Source organism: Lates calcarifer, linkage group LG24 (assembly GCF_001640805.2).
Source record: "Lates calcarifer isolate ASB-BC8 linkage group LG24, TLL_Latcal_v3, whole genome shotgun sequence".
NCBI lineage: Eukaryota > Metazoa > Chordata > Actinopteri > Centropomidae > Lates > Lates calcarifer.
In genome coordinates, this window is record NC_066856.1 from 6,118,368 (window position 1) to 6,139,426 (window position 21,059).

At 40.6% G+C, this 21,059-nt stretch overlaps 1 protein-coding gene across 1 annotated transcript; it reads right to left on the reverse strand.

The window, feature by feature from the left end:
• Nucleotides 1–8,001: 8,001 nt before the first annotated feature.
• On the reverse strand, nucleotides 8,002–12,701 carry LOC108898462 (uncharacterized). The gene is made up of 3 exons (XM_018698324.2): nucleotides 12,062–12,701; nucleotides 9,757–9,874; nucleotides 8,002–9,512 (listed from the first exon to the last, which is right to left on the reverse strand). The coding sequence occupies exons 1-3, from the start codon at nucleotides 12,653–12,655 to the stop codon at nucleotides 9,268–9,270; spliced, it is 957 nt and encodes a 318-aa protein (XP_018553840.1). The 5' UTR covers nucleotides 12,656–12,701; the 3' UTR covers nucleotides 8,002–9,267.
• Between the last annotated feature and the right edge of the window lie 8,358 nt (nucleotides 12,702–21,059).

Genomic DNA, 21,059 nt, shown 5'->3' on the forward strand with positions numbered 1-21,059 from the left:
GCAAAGATGTGTCAACTAACTCCTACTAAATGATTTAAATAGAAACAGTAAGTATTCTTCTAGTCTGATATTCTATGGAGATAGTCATAAGTACTTACTGTTATATTTTTGAGCTCAGTATTTGTTAAGTTGAACACCACTTTTTTCTCTGTTTGACAATATTTAATGCACATTAAAATATTCTAAATCTAATATACTTATGAAACTTGCTCTTGACCCACCAACTGATTGAAATAAGCTGCTGATTCACACACTCCTGTCTGGTTGTCTGACCAATCTTGCATACATTAATTAGGTGTGTAACATAAAGCCTCTATCAGCATATGTTAATTTCATGAATGTATCTGAAGTAGGTGGGTCTATACCAGCAGTTGCTCTAAGTCATCCAAAATGCTTAATTTCCTGTGTTAAATTTGTCCTTATGCTTAACAAATATGTAGTTTAGCTGTTCACATAATAACTTTATTTAGATTTTGAAATAAAAAAGTTTGTACTGAGGCAAAACAGCTGATAGTCTACATTTAAGTATGAATGACTGAAAGGGCAACGGGGAGTATGCATATATATATATATATATATATATATATATATGAAAACATTGATATTAAACTAATATCAAAAATGTAGTTCCAGTACGTGATACACAGAATCACTTTTTTTTTTCCCCAATCCAAATAAATTATGTTGACTGTAAAATCAACGACTTACTGAGCTATTGAAACATTTTACCACTGGTGAATGAAACATGAGCAGAGGAGGTTTATGAGGAGCTGTGTTCAGATTGTTTTGGGTTATTTGTTTTAATTGGACACATTACAAGGAGAGAATGCTTGTCATGTTCATGTTTTCCCTTTTCTGTGTAAGCAGCCCAGAGCAGAGGAGTTGGAGAGGAGCTGTGAGATAAAAGAGGAGTGGAGGGTGGGATCGAGAGGGCCGTCCGCTGAGAATCGGACTCCCCCATTCAATCTGTGCAATCTCCACGACAGCGAGAAATAGATTGCTTTTTAAATAGATTGCTTAGCTCCCTATCTTGAAGCCACTGATGTGGATACATTTCATAGCGGCCCTTGTTTAAATGAGTGCCGGCATATTTGATAGCAGAGCCACTTACCCTGCTGTTATTAAGGGTACAATACTGTTAGTATAGCCCTCATCCCCTATTTGGACTCTAAAAACAAATGAGAAAAGAGAGTGAAAGAGATACATTATAGACACATTAGGGGAGTTGGGGAGGGCATCTTTCAATGGGTGAGAGAGATATAGCGTATAGTTATTAATTGCATGGTATTTTGTGTGTATAAGCTCCACCGGGTCCTTCATTAGAGTCAATATTACGCTAGAGGTAGAAAGAAAGGATGAGAGACGGGAAAGAAAAAGCAAAACAGAGGGAAACGTCTGTGTGCTTTTGTCTCAGGACGAGAGGAAATGCAGCACATTTCCAATTGATTAATACTGCAGACAGGGCTTGTTGGCGGAAACCACATTATGCTGCTGGTTGGTGGGTGTGTTTGGGGGGGTGAGGGAGGGGTGGAGAGAAGGAGGAGGAGGAGGAAGAGAGCCAGAATTGTTATCACGATTCAGTTAGGGGAAGCGAGTGGCTCAGGAAACACTTTAAGCTTCGTCTGCCACAGTGTTCTAGTCGTGCTGCCGCTGACTGTCCTGGGCCTGGTCATCACTGAGCGTCATGCAGGGCTTTCTTTACAGCACAGGGCAAATGCTTTGGTCCCAAAAGAGAAGAGAAAAAAAATAAATCTGTGCTATTAAAATGTTATAGAACTGTTGTATCACCATATACTGTCTATTTAACAATTGACTGAAACAACTCTGAGATGAATCAATTAAAACCAAAAACCATCAATCACATTCACAGGGTTTAAAGGATTAGGTAGGTGTTCTATATATTTTTATTGTAAACAAATTCAAAAAGATAACAAAACCAACAATGTATTAGTCTGTGTCTCCATACCTTCTGACTTCCACACCCTATAGGACCTTGGAGGCACAAACTACTAATTTATTTTGACAACTGTGAAAATGTAGCCTGAATTAGTTTACATAGAACTCATGGGGAGGTGATCAGTGTGTTGATACTGAAGATAGAGGATGTAGGGGCAGAGGATTCAGATCCTGGGTGGTCAGGGTAAGGCTACAAAACATTTAGGAAGAGATGGTGCTGTTGATTAAATATATATTTTTTAATATGTAAGTCTTCCCAAACCATAACTGAGTGCTGTGAGTTGCCTAAAAAGAACTGTAACTGTAATTTGTTGGCAATAATATCATAGGAGAAAGCGTACAATTAATTGACGGTGAAAGTTGTGCAGATTATGCACGTTCATCATGAACATTTCTTTTTATATTAATGTAAAACCCTAATCCAGACATAACTTTTGCCTCAAACTACATTTTTCTGTTAGAACTGAATACATAAACATCAAAGACAGTTTTTGTCCATTGGTCTTAACCCAAGCCCATTTTTTTGGTAGTGATGTGAATCTTTAAAAATGCCCCCAACCCTCACCCACCCACTATATGGTTGCTGTAGTTTCTAACAAACAGGAGGAAATAATGTATTTGTTGGGGACCGTTTTCAGTTAATCCATATGTGGTGCTCTAGTAAGTATTTGGAACAGCAGGATGGTGTGGGACAGAATAAAAGTAAACTACAGTGTGTGTGTGTGTGTGTGTGTGTGTGTGTGTGTGTGTTCTTGCTAATGAAGGAAAATGTCATCAGCAGATCAACTGTGTGGCTCACTGATGTGTTTTTAAGTTTTAGTTTCTAGACAACAATGCAGCTCTGTGGAATAAGATACTATATATGAGAATACACACACAATATTTGTTAGCAGGATGCGGCCATTGTTAGTTTGGCCCTGCACATGGGATGTGTTGACAAGAATAAAACATATATTATCATAAGGTTTGGACAGATTAGATTCTGTGAATGAAACCCTCCAAAAACCAGCAAATATTGAAGAATCCAAGGCCAGTAACAACCGAGGGCGGTAAAAGAACCTTTAAAACAATAATTTTATAGTTGGTATTACAAAATAAAATCTGCTAATTCGATATAAAATAAAAATAGTAGAAATACAAGATGAGGTTTTTTTTTGTTTTTGTTTTTTTACTGTTTAAATTGACCTCTTTGGTTTGATACTGGATGCATTTGCACATTTCAAATCAAAATGTTGCATACAGTATATTTCTGTGTATTTGTCAGTCACAAGATTTATTTTTTTTCCCTTTTACCCACTCATGCATGCTCTGCTCCGTTACACCCAGTCAGTCTGCAGAGAGAGCAAAGTAAAGATGATGCATAATTAATTGGTACAAAAGCCGAATATTTCCTGTGGCGTTTCTGCCAAATGAGCCTGAGTCCTATCCTTCCCATCATTACCGTCAATTTTCCTTAATAGTGTGCTTAATAAGTAATGAGTGGCCTGAAAACACCTCTAACCAACAGAGTCTTCATCAGGCTGTAAACTCCTCCTTCATAACGTCAGTAATACACTGCAGTATTGACAAAGAAATGTTTTAGAAATTTTGGCCAAAACCAAATGAATTCTTGACTGGATTTTTTTCTCTTTTTCTTTTTTTGTCTTTTACACCAAATGTAATATTGCTGGCTCATTGATAAATTGGGACTTGAGCCTGTAGAACAAATATAAAATTAAAAGGGAAGATATTGTTAAATATACTGCATCTCTGGATACACTGGTTTCTAATGAAGAAGTGAATTTTGCTTCGTGTTGCATGTGTGTGTGTGTGTGTTTTCGGTCCAGCAGGGTTGGTTTTAGGATTCTAATTACTGCGGTTTTAACAGGATTACAAGAGATAAAATGTACTAAGACGCTCAGGGTGTTTGTGGGCTAAATTAAATAGGATGTAGTATGGTAATCTGCTGCGTGGCGATAAGAGGATGTAAATAGCCACCGACAGTAGATCAGTTATCTGGTGTGAATAACAATGGTGTGAAGCTCTGGGTGCCCTCTTGATTTTTGTGGTAGTTGTGGGTTGCAGAGGTCCCATCTACTCCAGTATCTCACAGGATCACAACTTTAATGTAGTCAGGTGATTTACATCACCATTTCCATAATTTACCTCGATGGGAAATGTAATCTGCCACATTTACCACCACCCCTCAACCAATGACTGGTCTGGTAGAAATTTAACATTTAAAAAAGAAACTGAAGATTTATGTGTGTTTATATATATATATATATATCATACTTAATAATACTTAACTATCCTTCATTGAATACCTTTTGGTTCCAAGACTTATCACCCAGTAAAGTCAACAGGCAGTTAGCATGGTCAAGTAGCACTGCTTTCAGAGGAATACCAACCATCAAATGAACCATTATGAACCCATTCACAGTTTTTACTTTTCTGTGAGGCCAATGTTCAAAACAAAAATATTTCAACCCCCTTACTTGTCCTCATGGCTAGCTAGGATCATGTCCTATTTTATATAAATTGATCTCTATCAAACCAACTGTTAAAAAAAAAAAAAAAAAAAAAAAAAGTGTTTAGATACCACCACACACAATATACAACCAGGAAAGTCTATCTCCCCAACCCCTATTTGGGACAAGGGTGGTGGGCAGATGAGACAGTGGCTTGTGGGGAAACTGGGTCAACTGTTTAATTTTGTTTAACATTTTATAATTTCATCAAGAATTGGCCATTTTGCCATTTGCCTTTTTTATTTGTTAAATTTAACCTAATTGATCATGATCTAACATTGTAAGTTGTAAGTGTACTTGAAAGTTGCGTATTTCAAGTCAGATTTTTTTTATAAGTGACTGACAAAGGCTCGAAAAGGAGAACTGAGGCAGAAGTTAAAAATCCCAGATTGGCTGTTCCTTTTCCTTTTAACCAGTGCTGGTGTAACTGGCTGGTGCAGAGAGAAGGCAGAGCAGAGGAGGAAATGGGTTTTACTTTTTAATCTTTGGGTTTGTCTGTGGGATCGCTGGAAAGGGCCTCTGGAGTGTGATCCAGGAGGTTTTTAAAGTGCGGAGACAGAAAAATGTTTAGGCAGCAGTCCATAGCCGATCCTCCAACTGAGGAGGACGTGTTCAGGGTTTCAACTTTTACATCCACAGGCCTGACTCTGTATTTGTACCATAAAGACAAACATTTCTGTAATCCACTATCAAAAACTAGAGAGTCTCATGTTTCTTCTTGAAATTACGAAGAGCTAAAACAGGCCTGAAGTGTTAGAATGATCGCCTCTTTTCATATATACTGTATTACGATAATTAAAGCTTCATTTCACATTTCAATTTCAAGAGAGGGATTTATTTATATTTACAGCCACATTTTATTGACAGAAATAAGACACACTTACAGGGGGAAATGACATTCACTTCACTGCTGTTGTTGAAATGATTGAAATGCATGCAGCATTCGTCCCTGGTTAGCTTTAAAACAATCATCATCAGCAGCAGCAACAGCAGCATGCCATTAGTACAGAGCAGCATACATTAGTGCACAACCACAGCAGCTCTTTCACTGCAGAGAAAGACGTGTGGAGAAATAGCATTCACATTAGATAACCAGCAGTTTAGACATCCCCAGTATCACCATCAAAAGCTATTACAATAGTCAGTGAGAGGCCACAATGCTTAATTCATTGAATCATCAAAGAAATTATCCATTACATTTGATATTATGTGTCAACAATGTGTTTTACAGCATGGCAGCTCTTTATAACTGTTTGGAAACAGGCAAAGACAGTCCAAATACAGGCTGGCACACACAGAATGACACTAAGACAGCACTTTATACCACATCGTTGTCACTGACAAGCCTTTTTGTAAGTGCCTAGTTATTATTGTGTGAAAAAAAGAATTCAAAAAGCTCACGTGTTTTATCTCCATAAATTTGTCAAGAATTATTAATGTATTGTTTATGTAGGAGTTTAGGTTAAATGTGGACGAACGTAGCCAGATTTGAGAACTAATGAATAATTGAAGGCTTACAGTGTAGCAGTGGAGGTGAGTATAATGTGTTCACATAACGCAAAGTGACTGGATCACGTGGCAGCAGTGATGTCAGCAAGCCCTGCAGCAGCAACAACAAGCAACCCAAAGACACACTGACACACAGGAAACAAACAGCGACGTCCACACCATCTCTAACAATCAACACGCAAATGCAGGGGGAGGAAAACGTGTGTGTGTGAGAGAGAGAGGGAGATTTTTATTCATTTGCAATTACGCCACAAATGCTCCATTTTACGTCCTCCTACACACACTTAAGCATGTCGCTTTGTTTGTTTCTGCGAGGAAAGGAACAGTAATTATCAGCTAAGCCAAGTGTTAAACATATAATTGTATTTTTTGAATAATCTGAAATGGTAATGACTGGGATGATTTGTATAATTACAATCATGAGCATGTCTGAGTGACTCTGTGGCTAACTTTAAAATTAACTCCTGTCTGGCAATATTCTACATGAGAATAAAACAGGCAGAGAAATGGGCTCATTTGATATTCCATACCACCTACAGGGAGGCGTGTAGAAAATGATTTATACTAGCGAGGCGGCATGAGGAAATCTCCAGCATATGATCATGGGAGGTGACATGTGTGAGGACATGGCTGTATGAGTCAAGTTGATCCTATTAGGTGTTTAAATGGATTTTACATGGGTGTTAAGGTTCAGAATGTGCCATCAGACATGGAGAGGGAATCCATATTCATGGTGCATCATCCTGGCTGGCAACACGGAAAAAGCTGGTTATAGACCATTTGAGCCAGGGGTAATTGTTTATCTAGACGCCTCTTTACTCAATGCATAAATTGAGCTGTCGACCGCTCATGGTGGACATTTTGTTTTCTCAGCCGTATGTGTGTGTTTGTGAGGCTCAGCGGCAGCAGCAGTATTACATGTAGCGTAAACCACACTGCGATAAATGTCATTTGAGCAACCATTTGCATAAAAAAGGGGCGTGAAGGGGGGAAGGTAAAAGGCAGCTCGGCTCGGCTCAGCCCCATAATAAAAGCACTACATGGACTTGAATAAGAGGAGGTTCCACTCTACAAACACAGCCAGAGGAAATACAGCACAATACTGTCTGCTGATACCTCAAGTATTACAGGCCCACTCATGCTGGTCAAGGCAGTACTAGATTTTTGGACCAGGTGCTGCAACAAATATTTTGTTAATATTTGTCATAAAAGTTTTAAAATGCCTCTCATATTCAGTGTTTTCCTGCAGGATTTTTCCTCACTGTGAGAACTGACACAGCTTGTAGACCATCAGCAGACTATACTGGTGAAATCAAACTAAATGGCCTTTATCTGATTTTTAAGTTAGCCTCTATTTTGTTCACAGGCCCAAAAATGACACACCCAAAAATCGAATGATTACTGTTTAAGAACCTTTTTGATTACAGTCATGATTAAAATGCAGCCCCTGTGATTACAGTCATGATTAATTGACAAGAACTTAGTCAGTCCATTTTTAAATGACAGAAAATTCATCAGAAGCAATTTTAATAATCAATTAATCATTAAATCATTAAAGCAGCACAAATGTGATACATTCTGTGGTTTCAGTTTGTGAGGATTTGCTGCTTTTCTCTCTTAAATGCGATTGTAAACTTGACATATTTACAATACATGTGAGAGGCCATGACATTGGTACTGTATTGGGAACTGTTTACTCTCTAGTATAATTTTCTGAACCAATCAATTAATTGAGAGAATAATTATAAGAGAAAAGAATAACAGGTTTTTCATTTTATGCAATTTTTAACAGATAATATATATATATATATGTGTGTGTGTGTATGTATATATATATATATATATATAATCTTCTGAAAGATACAGAGGAATTTTATTTTTCATTATTGAAACTGCATGTATGCAGCTGTATCTGATCAGCATGGCTGGATAACCAACCACAAAGTAAACAAAGCAACTGCCCTGAGGCCCCAGTGTTCAGGGTCCCCAAAACACAAGGCTTCTTTATTTATATTTATTGTTATTTTTTTTTATTATTATTATTATTGTTTATTTATTTTTATCTTTGTTGTTTTGTTTTGATTTTTCTTTTTCTTTCTTTTTTTAACCTAAAGTACTGTATGTATGTATATATATATATATATATATCAGTACAATATCAGCTAACATGAGAATAGCCTAAAGTTGGGTCCTGATTTGTTAACCCTAACTCTAACCCTAATCCTGCGGCCCTGTCAAAATTTTCATCGTTTTAGTTTTGCATTTACATGTTGCATGTGCATTAATTATTTGTGACTAATGAAATTAGCACCTAACAAACCTGCAGCCAGCTATCACTGCACAATTTACAGAGGGAGGATGGAAAGGGGTTTTAATGGGGGCCCATTTGCTTGTTATTAGCCTAGGACCCCATAGTAGGTTAACCTGGTCATACTAGTCAGTTTAGAAATGAAATGAAAACACAGCCGCAAGGTTTCAAATCCTATACCTATAGTACTAAAAGTGAGTATTCTGCATTGTTTTGTATGTCTATGTATTAGTCTGTGGTGTACACAGAAAAAGACTGTGCAGCTTTCTAACTAATGTTATAGCCAAGGTTGACTCCCAGCACATATTCAGGCCTCAGCTTATTAAAGGGTTTAAGCCAGTATTGACCCCATATATCTCCAAATCAATAATCAGGCCTGACCCTCCTAATGTAAATATACATGTTAGTGTTAGTGAGCAAGCTAACATGCTGTCCTTACATCACGGGAACAGACACTGTTCATGCAGATAGAGTTACATAATAAGAAGTTGCTGTCAGACAAGACAATGTGCCAGTTTTTCTCTGAGACCGGACGATCTCGAAGCAACATGTCCGACACACGCACGCACACATACACAAAACAAACACACTACGTTGTCCAACGCCATGGAGACAGAGACAGACTAACAGATGCACAGTGGGACAAACGTGAGGACACTCTCGACCTCAAACCATGGCTCAGCAGACAGGAAGTGGGCAGGAAAACAAAAATACATCGCAATGCAGTACAGATCAAAGAAGAGGTGGGGTTTTTTTGTTTTGTTTTTTTTCTTTTTGGAAGGGTGGAAAGAGGAGGTGTGGCTTCGTCCAACCTGACAGTCCTCCGTGGGTGGGTGGGTGGGTAGTCGGGGTGAGGTGAGGTGGGTGGGTGGGTGTCGGGGGCTGTGGGTGTTGCTGATGTTGGGCGAAGAGAGGACTCTCCTCGACTACGCGTATTCTTAAGCAATAACAACGTGATCCGTATTATCCACCCAAGAATACCCGTCACCGAAGAGAGTCTTTCAGTAAACACGGGGAGCTAAGCCAGAAATCACGTGAGCAGCGCCACTGCCATCGCATCATCATCATCACCACCAACATCACCACCATGGCCATCGCCGCCACCATCAGCAGCCTCCCTTCAGGCTCCAGTGGCAAACAGACACATACACATATAGAGAAAGTGGGGCAGTCGCATTGATTGAAGACGCCTCGCTGCAGCGTGAGGCAAGGCTCCATCAATGGCTCCTCTGCAAAGGAGAAAATTGACAACGGTGGCATTTTCAATCCGAGCCAGCAGCGTGTATGGAGTGGAGAAACAGAAAAACAAAACAAAAAAAACAAACAAAAAAAAAAAACAGGAAAAGAACGTAGTGTAAAAGCTGAGGTTAGCTTGATTCACTCTCTCTTGGTTTTGTACACAAAACTCTGGAAGTGACAGGGCGGGGAGGGGGGGGGGGGTGCAGCCTGCAACCCCCACAGCAAGCCTCTTACCTGGGTCAAGGCCCGGTAAGCGCCGCCCCTGTCTCCTGGAAGTCCTCATCCAGCGGTGACGTCCAGTTCCCTGCCGCTGATGCTCCTCCTGCTTGGCCCTATCTGGGTGTAATGAGATCTGGAAGTGGGGAGTGGGAGTGGAGGGGGGAGGGTTGGGTGTAAGTGGGTGGGGGGAGCACACACAGGGGAGACGCGGGGTTAGGGAGGTCAGGCCGGGAGCTGCCGTGGTGTGACAATAGCCCCGTACACTCCATTACCACCACCACCACCCGCCCTCCCCACCCCCACAACACAAGGAGAGAAATCAACACATGGATTATACCACAGGAGGGAGGGTGCAACACACGCAGAGAACTAATTTGTTTGATTATATAAAAATAGTGCTGCTTTTTGCAGCAGCACATCAGCCTGCGCTCCAGCTCCCTCCAGGCTGATTACTGTTGTCTGGTACATATTGGAAAATATACATTCAGTCTCCAATTCAAAATTCATGGAGACTCATCACAGCCCATGACATTCATTTCCCTTAAAATTTCAAATGTTAAAATTCCTTTTAAATTAATTCCTAAATGTTAATTTAGCAATCATTATTATTACTTCCCCTCTTTTTTATTTTCAAATTAAAGCGATGAGTTTAAATGCCGGAGCGAGGCCATGAATTATGTATGAAAAGTTCAAGCAAATTTATTCCATTCTATTCTAATTGAACTAGCCGGCTGAATACAAAGAGCATGCTCCAGCTAAGCCGATCCAAAATCATTCCATTGATTTATTGTCTTCAATCAATATTTACAATTACTGCAGATGGTTTGGTTAAAGGAAGAGGCTTGTTGGTGTGTGTGTCTCCTCGATGCCGAGGGCTGACACGAGATTAACTAGTCTAAATTAGAATTTCATCACATACATTCATCAAAACTGAGAGATATTAGTGTCATTTGCTGCAGTTATCAGTTGTAAGAGACTGACAGAGAATGTATTGAATTTAACAAGATAAAACTGAGTGGATCTGCAATCAAACCAGCGCAGGAAACACAGACTTTCGTTCATCTGGATGAAAAATTCAAACTCTGCAGAGGGGCTGAGGCAAGATGGACAAATTGATAAATGGAATCAACAGCCCTGAGCAGGGTGGAGGTGTGGACAGAGGAGAAAAAGAAAGGAAAAGGAGAGGAGGAAGGGGTTGGAATGGAGAAAGAGTGAAATAAAGACTGAGCAGATGAAGCAGGAAGAAAAGAAGAAAGCAGATTAGATGATAATCTACACGTTTGGGGTTTTTTTCCTCCTCTTTTCTTCCCAGCTTCTTCTTCTCTATTTCCCCTCTCATCCTCCACTCAGCCAGCCGGCCTGGACCACTCAGCCCAGGAGACACACACACACACACATAGATACCCTCAGCCAAAATCAGGAAGACCCCCACCCATCCACCTGCCCAACCACCCCCAAGCTGCAGAGAGCTGGGATTTACCACCCGCAGCAATACACACACTCACTGACACACACACACACACGCACGCACGCAGATCCTTGGCTAGCCTGGCCCAGCCCAGGCCATCTGTAGAGAGGGAGAGACAAGAGAACCTGAGGGCTTCAGCTAGAGATTATTAGCGCGCACACACACACACACACACATACACAGAGAGAGAGGTCAGCTAGCCCAAGTATCATTGATTGTTCAGTGGAAGCACCCCGGAGACTCATCAGATTACTCTGAGAGCAGGGGCAAAAGCTAAAATCAAACACCAGGAATCTTCTCTTTCCTTCGCTTTCATTCAAAGTTCCGCACACACTCTTTCTCTCCCCTCCCCTCCCCATACACACACACACTTACAAATTCAGCACGCAGCAAACAGAGTACCACAGGTTGTCCTCTCCGGTGTAATTTTTTTTTTTTTTTTTCCTTTTATTTTTCTTCATGCTGAGGAATTGCAATTCCTCTTTTCCTTCTCCTCTTAACTTACAGGACTCTCCTTTCACACACACACACACACACAAACACCCACCTCCTCATTCTTCTGATTTGATTGCCCGCAAGTCTCATGAGCATGGAAAGAGTGGACAGGGCATATGGGGACGAAAAAGGGATGAGACACACTTGAGGCGATGCACAAGCATAAGAGAAGACAAATGCTGCAGGTTAAAGGGGGGAGAAATTTTTGGAAAAATAGAATAAAAATCTCCTCCAGTCAGAGAGAGAAGGGACAATGTCAAAAATATTTTCCAACAGAAGAAACAGGAGTGGAAAAATAAAAATAAAAGGTGAAACTGCGACAACAGGTCCACTTTGTGTGCCGTGGTGGCCTCTTACCCTCTTTTCTTCTTCTCCTCTCTGCTCTGTAACCCAGGGTGTTGCCTCTTCTCTGCTCTCCCGACGCACCTCTTCTAAAATTCCCTCCCCTTCCTTCCTCCCTTCCTTCCCTTCTCCCGATGCCTTGCAGAGGGTCCGCGGCAAGCTGGGAGGTGGTGATCTCCCTCCCCCTCCCAGTTCCAGGAAGAGCTCCCTGAGGAGAAGGAGGAGGCAGATCCCGGCAGGAGACGGAGGATCCAGCAGTGGGAGCAGCAGCGGCGGTGGAGGAGGCAGCGGTGCTGATGCTGCCGCCGCCAGGGAGGAATGAGGGGAGGGATGGATGCTTAACAAAAGATCTCCTCCTCCTCCTTTTCTCCTTCTCCTCGTTCTCCTCCACTTTTTCTCCTTCCACTCTTCCTGCTGCTTTCGCCTTCCCCCCTCTGCTCCGAGCGCTGAAAGAAGCCAGTTGTTGCTCTGCCACGGCAAATGAACTGACAGCCGGCAACGAGCCGGCGGAGCGAATGAGAGAGCAGAGAGCAGACGGACGAGAGAGAGGGAGAGAGAGAGGGAGAGAGAGAGGGAGAGAAAGGGAGAGTGTGTGGTGTGATGTGGCATCTGCGAGAGAGTGATAGAGAGGAGAGAGAGGGATACGGAGGTAGAGATGGATGGGGGTGGGAGGATGGACGAAGGAGGAGGAGAAAGACAGAGAGAGAAAGGTGGGGTGAGGCAGGATGCACGGAGGGATGAGAGAGAGAGCAGACAGGAGAAAATAGAGAGAGAGGGATGTAAAGAAACAGAGGGAGAGAGAAAGAGAGAGAGAGAGGCATTGCAGCAATGAAAACCTTCAGCCACCAGCAGTCTTTCTAACGGACTCTGTACTCTGTAGGAAAGCCAGAGAATAATTAGATTTGAGCTTCACACACACACACACACATACACACTCATTCTCTCTCTCTCTCTCTCTCTCTCTCCCTCCCTCTCTCTGTCACACACACACAGACACCAACACACACACCCTGGCACCTAGCAGTGGTGGATTAATTGATGTGCTGAGCGCTTCACGGCCCTCAGCCAACACCTCCACCAGCACCCACTAAAACGTTCTTTCTGTAAAAAAAATATCACTGTGTGTGTGTGTGTGTGTGTGTGTGTGTGTGTTTGTGTGTGAACACTGGAAATCATATGCATTGACACACACCACACACACTACATCATCGACTGTGATCAGCACTCACGGCTGACAAAAGCCTCCATGCACGCACACACGCAAACTCACACACAGACAGACATCAGTGTCCATGAAAAGGATGGGGGGGGCGGAGGGGGGGTCTCAAGTGTGACAACATTTAATTTTTTCCTCTTTGTCGAAATAGAAAGGAAACAAGGAAAGGTAATAAGGTGTTATGATGTCACCTATGCCACTTTTCCTTTTTTGTTTGTCTCTGAGGGAGGGTCGCACTAATATTTGTCACTGAAAGGCAACAGCAGGAGGGCAGAATTTTCGATATGACTAATTTCCTGTCTCAAAATTCTAAAATAAAAGACCCACAAAATTCTTTTTTTTTAATATCATCCCCCAGACTTGTATTTTTCTAGTGTTGAAAAGGCTTTGAAATAGCATTTAGACTTTCATAAGACACTAACACGGCCATTCAAAAGCCTGTAGCTCCTTACTTTAGAATTAAACATGTCTCTCCTGACAATCCATGAAAATCCTCAAACACCACGGTGAAACAATTTCTCTTCTTTTATCTGATATGAAAAGAAAATATGTATGAATATTCACGTGCCGCTGTCGAGGAGAATCATCACATCACAGGCAGACTGCACAATGACCGGACCAGATCACATTTTTAATGAAAAGTCAGAATCAGCAAGTCAAGCCAATATATTGGTCTGAACCTCAGAGCGAGGACGCTGCTGCTGCTGCTGCTGCTGTTGCTGCGTGTAGAATTTCCCTGAAACAAAAATGCAAAAATACTGAGAGGGAAAGGGGGAAAAAAAACTGAAGAATGAAAGCAAGAGGAAAAATTAAACCAATTTCCTCGGGGCTGATTTAAGGTCTTCTTAATGCCAACTGGTCTCTTAACTCGCCGCAACAGGCCTTGACTTTTCAAGCTGACATTTTCAATTAGTAAGGCTTAAAATTATTTGAGCAGAGAGAAAGAACGGCCCTGTTTTTAACCGCAGATAATGGTCAGATGGTATAAGATTCCCTGTAGGTGTCCAGATCTCTTACACACACTCACAGAAATGCAGGAACAGATCACTGATATTGTGCCATTCTTTTTCAAAGCAGCGAGGGACATGGAATGCACATCAAACAAGCTTTTATGCTTTTCTTTACATTAGCTCCACTGAAATGCCAGAAACCTGAAAAAAAAAAAAAACTATACCACACGCAGGAAATCTCTCTCAGTGCCTATTGAAAAATTAGGGGATGCAATTAATAGACCCGTTTGTGTGTTTGATTCCTCTTTCCCTTTTCATATTTGAGGAAAGTCGACCACAAGTAGACAGAAACGAGCCATGCAGACGCTTCATTTCAGCAGCATCTTCATTTCAATAGAGCAACAGAGCAATTACATTTACATTTCAGCTACTGCCTTTGACATGCATGAATCTCCAGAGTCAAAGGAAATTAAAATCTCTCAAGGATTCCACAGCAATTGTCGCCGTCTTTGAGGGCGACTAGGGGGGTAAAATAATCATACACGGTTTTATCTTGGATGGAGATGGTTCCTTAATGTATAGCAGACAAAGGAGCCAAGCTTTGGGACCGGGCTTTGTTTCATGGCAGTGTAGTGCCCCCTAGTGGTAGCCGGGGGTATGTCAGCGGACTGTTGCTGCTGCTGTTGGCTCATTGTTCAGCCACAGCAGGTGCTTTTAGAGGTAAAACAGCAAGAGGAATACAAAAAGATGGAGGGGAGACAATGTTTAACTACACCACTGATCAGTGTGAGTGTGTGTGCAGAATAAGAGAAGATGGAACACAGTGTGCAGGAAATGGAGTCAGTGTGGAGTGACTGCTTAGAGATAATTAGAATTATGTTTTTTTTTTTTTTCAATATTAATATTTGACTTTTGTTTGATAACAGCCAGGCATTTCATCCACTTCCATCTTCTTAATGGAGGAGGTTCTTTCCTGCACAGCTTCAGGAAAAGATTCATGGACTTTGGTGTGTTTTTATGATTTTGCGTAAATGGTTTCTGCATTTCAAACACATATGTACAAGATATGACAAAACAATATGAAAATAAATAAAAGATAAACTCCTTTATAGAGCTGTGACCGTAAAGATATCACTCTAAAAGGAGACTTAAACTGTCGTTTCCAGCAGCTTTTGTAATGTGTATCTGCATATTTATACATACAGAATACACATATAGATATTCATACAGAATAATGGCTAGTGTATACTTCAAATTGAAATGATCAGTATTGGGCTTTCAAATGTTAATTTGACACACATACATTTCCCACTCATCTGTACTGAGATGTTTTTGCAACAGAGTTCTTTCAGCATTAACTGCCTAAAAAAAAAAGATTAGACTGTGAATCCAGTTGCATTGATAGATACAGAGGGAGCTGCAAGAAGAAAAAGACAGGCAGAGAGACAGAGAGAGAGAGAGAGATAAAGAAAGAGAGAGGTGCACAGTCTCTGTGGCACGTTGAGGCTGTGGGCAGCTTTTCTTCTGCAGGAAGGTCTTGTCTTTTCAAAGCAGCCTGCCCTACAAAAGGCAGTGAATTGGGTTTGAAGCGCCACAAGGCCATCTGCACAGCAACATGTACCGCACCACTGTAACAGAGAGAGACAGCAGCAGAAAAAAAGAAAAATCCATAAGCTATTAGCAGCCAATTAATCCAGTGAAGCAGTTTACAATAGAAGGATGGCAGACTTTTGAAAGCTGCATTTCCTCAGGATATGTCTTCTTCATTAGGGAAAATGTATTACAAAAAATGTTTTGTGTTTAAAACTGGGGTCTTAATGTCATGGTTGTAACCAAAATAGCTGTAGATTAGCATTTATAGGTAAAGTAAGTGCAAAATTATATACCAAGCGCTACTGCAGAGCTACTGTACTTCTGGTACCTCTGGAAAAGAGCGACGGGAAATAAGGAATATTCCGATATACATTCAAACATTTAATATACTCATGTGTACTGATTTCCAAAAACTTGTTGGCATTCCCAAAGCACGAGAAAAACATCTCAATACAACTATGGAGCATAGTTCACACTGTGGAGATGTCAACAACGTAATTTGGTACAAAATGTGAGGGGCAGGATACTCTGTGAATAGATTTATAATGTACTAATTGATGGTCAGTATTCAGGGGGGAAACTGTTGCATAATGTTGCATATCTTAATTGCTGGCAATAAGAGTTCAACAGTAATTCATTAATTTGACAATTTATTCAAAATTTGACTTTTTAATCCTGGAATGTATGAAGCTCACCACTAGCACAGAGTGAATGCACTAATCATACCCTACAGAAAATAAAGTAACTGCAGTAACAATAAAGTGAATACTGAGGTCATAAAGTGCATAAAGACACAAACAAAATACAGGCTCTGATTCTTTGTCTCTCTGTAAGTGTCTTTTTTGAGCTTTTACATTTCAATAATCTAGAATAATTTTCTGCACAATTTTCTTCTGAGTATGCACCACCCTGAAGCTGGTAAGAACGGTGTCTCTGAGAAGGATGACAGGAGAATTTAATCCATCTATCAATCTATCTATCATTTAAATCACTTAAACATACATGTCTTCAGACTACTCCAGATTTCAGCCAGTGTGGGAAAAATTGTCAACTGCTGGATGGTTAAAACATCAAAATTCATCATCAACAGTCTTTTATTTAAGTCTTGTCTTTATTGGGAAGCATGTTGTGCCATCTGCTCTTGAAATGTGCAATATAAATATACTTACTTACTCACTTTGTGCTTATTCTTATTCTGTTCTGACAGATCATCAGCTGACAGAAGTACTAACAAAGGACATCCAGCTGAAACAGATTACACTCTGGTACTATACTGATATCTAATACCTCCTCATGTCAAAATATTCCAATTATCATTTTAAATGAGGATACTTACATGTGTAGGCGGCAGGGGAATTGCAGGGAAGCTGTTTTAATGAGCTGGTGATAGTGGAACTTTTTTAATGGTGGCCACTTTAAAACCTTAGACAGTTTGGGACCTGAACTTTGAAAAACAACAAATTGGATGTCAATCGACTGTGTACAGTCACCAACAACTAACTTGACTGCTCTAATCTTTACACACTTATTTATCAAAGAGTGTGTGTCCTACTGTGAACCAGAAGAGAAATAAGATACATGAAGAAATAACAGATGCCCAATCAACAGATACTGACAGCAGGACTGAAACAACTTTACAATAAAAGTGCAAAATATCTTTTACTATACTGGAAAACAGAAAAAGCATTACATTGTTAGTTTTATCCCAAAAGTCAAAAGCTGCGCAGGTAGGCAATATTACAGTGTGCAATATAGCAAAGTAACAATACATTTGTTCATGATTGGACCAAAAATAGTCATGTGACACACACAGTTAGGCAATAAAAAAGGTGCGATGATTACATATTTAACAGGTGATTCCATTGCCACCAATTTCTAGGAGTCATTGTTGGTTTCCTGTGTGCTGTAATATTTTTAACAAGTGTTTAAAATAGCATGAAGTAATAATACTTTTGATTAATTGATAATAAAACAATTAAATGAGGAATATTTACATTTGAAATATACTTGTTCCTGGAGCATTCATAGAAGGTACATCAAACAAGTGCATTAGCGTTTGCCTAATGCAAATGCTTGTCTGTACTTCAGCATCACTGCTACACTGGAGCCTCTGTAGACGCCCGTTAATGAGTAACAGCGGTCCATCCTGTAATACTAAGGAGCTCGAATTCTACACTAACAAGCAGCAGCCTCCAAGTCGAGGCAGAGAGACTCCACTGTGGCTTGTTGATTGGTGACCTCTGGCCCTGATTCACAGATCTTTGCATAACTAGAACCTCCACCTGGACTTCTGGTGCTACTTATGGTTCAAGAGGTCAAAGGGATGAGGGAGGTGGTTATCATGTGCAAGGCCTGAGAGGACAGTCAGGGAGCAAGAGAGACATGAATGCTGCAGGGTGCAGGCAGGGTGGTGTCTGAGGCAGTTTGGATGACAACACCAGTATTTTCAGATCAGTATTTCATAAGGCAACTTTGCTATTAAGATTTTCAACAGTGGAACTGTTATGAGTCAAATTATTAGATGAATTATCAGTTTCTATAGGCAGGTTGAGGTAGGTATCATAGCTTGTTTTATCAGAATAGGAACCTGTGATATTGCTCAAGTGAAGCCAATCATGACCCACTCCATACTTCATGAGCTGCTTTCTGTATTGCTTTTTAATCAGTCATTAATATATTCATCTTATGGTGGATCATGATCAATGAATTCATTAAAGTTCAGTTTGTAGAGGTTGGGCAAAATGTCATTTTCTCAATGTTTTTATCATCTAAAAGCAGAGGGGAGCAGCATTCTGCAGCATATGCAAACTGAATGCCTCAGTGGTTTATTGTTGTGACATTGTGGCTTTCACCTGGTGACAGTGCATTCCCAATACCCCAAATCATCAAGTAAATCTGCATGAATTTTTCACGTTGGGAGCAACTCTTGCAAATTTTGATCTGTGATTGCGCACTGTTGACCAGAAGTAGGCAGTTTTAACTTTGCTGACCTTTAAGGGAGTGTCAGGGAGTACAAAACATGGATGTAGGCTGTTAAGGAGAACTGGATACCACATTCAAAAACATGGTGTCTTAGTCATTCCTATTAAAGTTGTTCACTAGGTATGTACACACAAACAACAAAAAAAAAAAAAACATTTTCCAGTGACTGTGTGGGAAAATTGCTTCTTGGACCTGTGTATCACATGGTGTGCTGCAGTAAGCCACAGTTTGTCCACTACACCAAAATTGGTCTGTTCCTGGGATTTTTTTTTTTTTTTTTTTTTTTTACTAACAATCACTAGTAGGCTATGTTGCAGCTCGCTAGTGTGTTAAAGGTTAATTCACAAACTAGCCCTGACAGTTGTCAGTACATCACCAAGCTGCTAGAACAACTGTTTGTGAAGCTGTGCCACTTTGTAGTGTAACTAGGCATTAGGTCTTGTCATTTGTGTTTATATACTTAAATTAAGGATTATGAGTGACTCAACACGACAACACAAGCACATTAAGAAATACATTAACAGAGAAATAAATCCAAGCACAAAAACATCAAACATCATACACAACACCAGTTTCTGGAAGACATAGACATCTTCCCCTTAATACCTGCTAGACTCTGTAGAATTTCCTAGGAGTTCTGGAGACGTGCTGATAAAGACAGTTTTGCAGTGGGGCTTCTAAAAATAAAAACAAAACAAAAAATGTAAATGACAATTCAGCAATAAAGAGGAAAAAAAGGGAGAAGTAACAGGAGACTTGTCTTCTACCATTTTTAAGATGCTCACAAGCACACAAATCACCCCCTCCTCCTTCCCCACTGCCAATGCAGCCAGAGGAGAGTTATGGTGCGACCATCGGTATTTACGGCCGGAAGGTAGATGAGCTTCAGAGAGTGGGTGGACAGCCTGGGATTGTTCTGTGCTTACTTGTGTCCAAACTGTCCATATATTGACCAGGAAGATTGACCTCGACCAGCTGCTGTAGGTCCTTCCTGCCTGAGCATGTCCGTCTCGCTCTTTTCCCTCAAATGAATCTCCGCTCTAGGACTGTTTGGTGGGTCAGGGTCAGTCATTACTAGAGAGGCCAGTGTCTGTGTGCGTGTGTGTGTGTGTGTGTGTGTAATGGCTGTAAACCAAAAAGCAAATGAAGGGTTATGACCGGGGGCAATCCTTGGGAAAGGCAGCCAGGCCTGCAGCAAGCAGCAGGCACTTTTTAGACTGAATCAAAACAGCCTAATTATCAGTCCAGGCTGCCTTCACTACATGACTTACATAAGTTTATGCAGGACTTTCACGGGATAAAACAAGATGAAAGATGACACTTTAATGATCCTTGTGAGGAAATCAAATTATTGCAACAACAGAATAGTAACAGCTACGAGAACTGGACCCTGTGTATCTGAATACAAAGAGGGCAGATGGGAGGTGTTAAAGAGATCCAGTGGTTTCAAAACAGGCTAAGCGTAATATGTGAACAAGATTTGTGCAACAGTGGGATTGTATGAGGTTCTAATAAAAGCACTGGATGTGCCGCACAAAGGTAGCAAGGTCTGAATGAAGATATAACATGGAGAAAAAAATAAGTAAATAAAAAGATAAAGTTGTCATGGGCAGATGTCAAAAAAAAGAAAAAATATGGTGCCCTCAAATTAATACTGAATGCAGACATATTTACAGACAAAGATGGGAGGGATTTTAGCTTGTCTAAAACAATGTATCATGCTCCCCCCCACCCCACCCCAACACACACACACACACACGAATCTCATCTTATTCTGATATTAAAAAAAAAGTCTGCATCTGACATCACAGTAAAGAGTGAATTGTGCTTGCTGTAAAAGAGTGTGTATTATTTCTGTGTTTTTGACTGAGCTATGACTTTACGAAGAAGAAGTGGCATTATCGTGAATTTCAGCTGCAACTGCGCTGTTTTGGTCCACTCTCACAGCAGGCAGCTGTTTTCAGTGAAAAAAAAAAAACACTTTGTCGGTGCTGCAAGCACCACAAACAAAATCCCATTCACCAACACTGCATGAGGGCGGAGGCAGAAATCTCAGAAACAGATATCTTAAAACTTGGACAAGTGCAACCAAAACTGCAGGACAAATACCACTTGAGGTAAATGAGATTGTTTGTTATTATTTGTATTATTTTATTATTTGACCCATATATTAACAGACATACACACTGATGTAGCCCTAATGTGTGTACAGATGGTGATGACAAATCTCCAGCTATTTGTGTGAAAGCGTGACTCCAGGCAACCGGAGAGA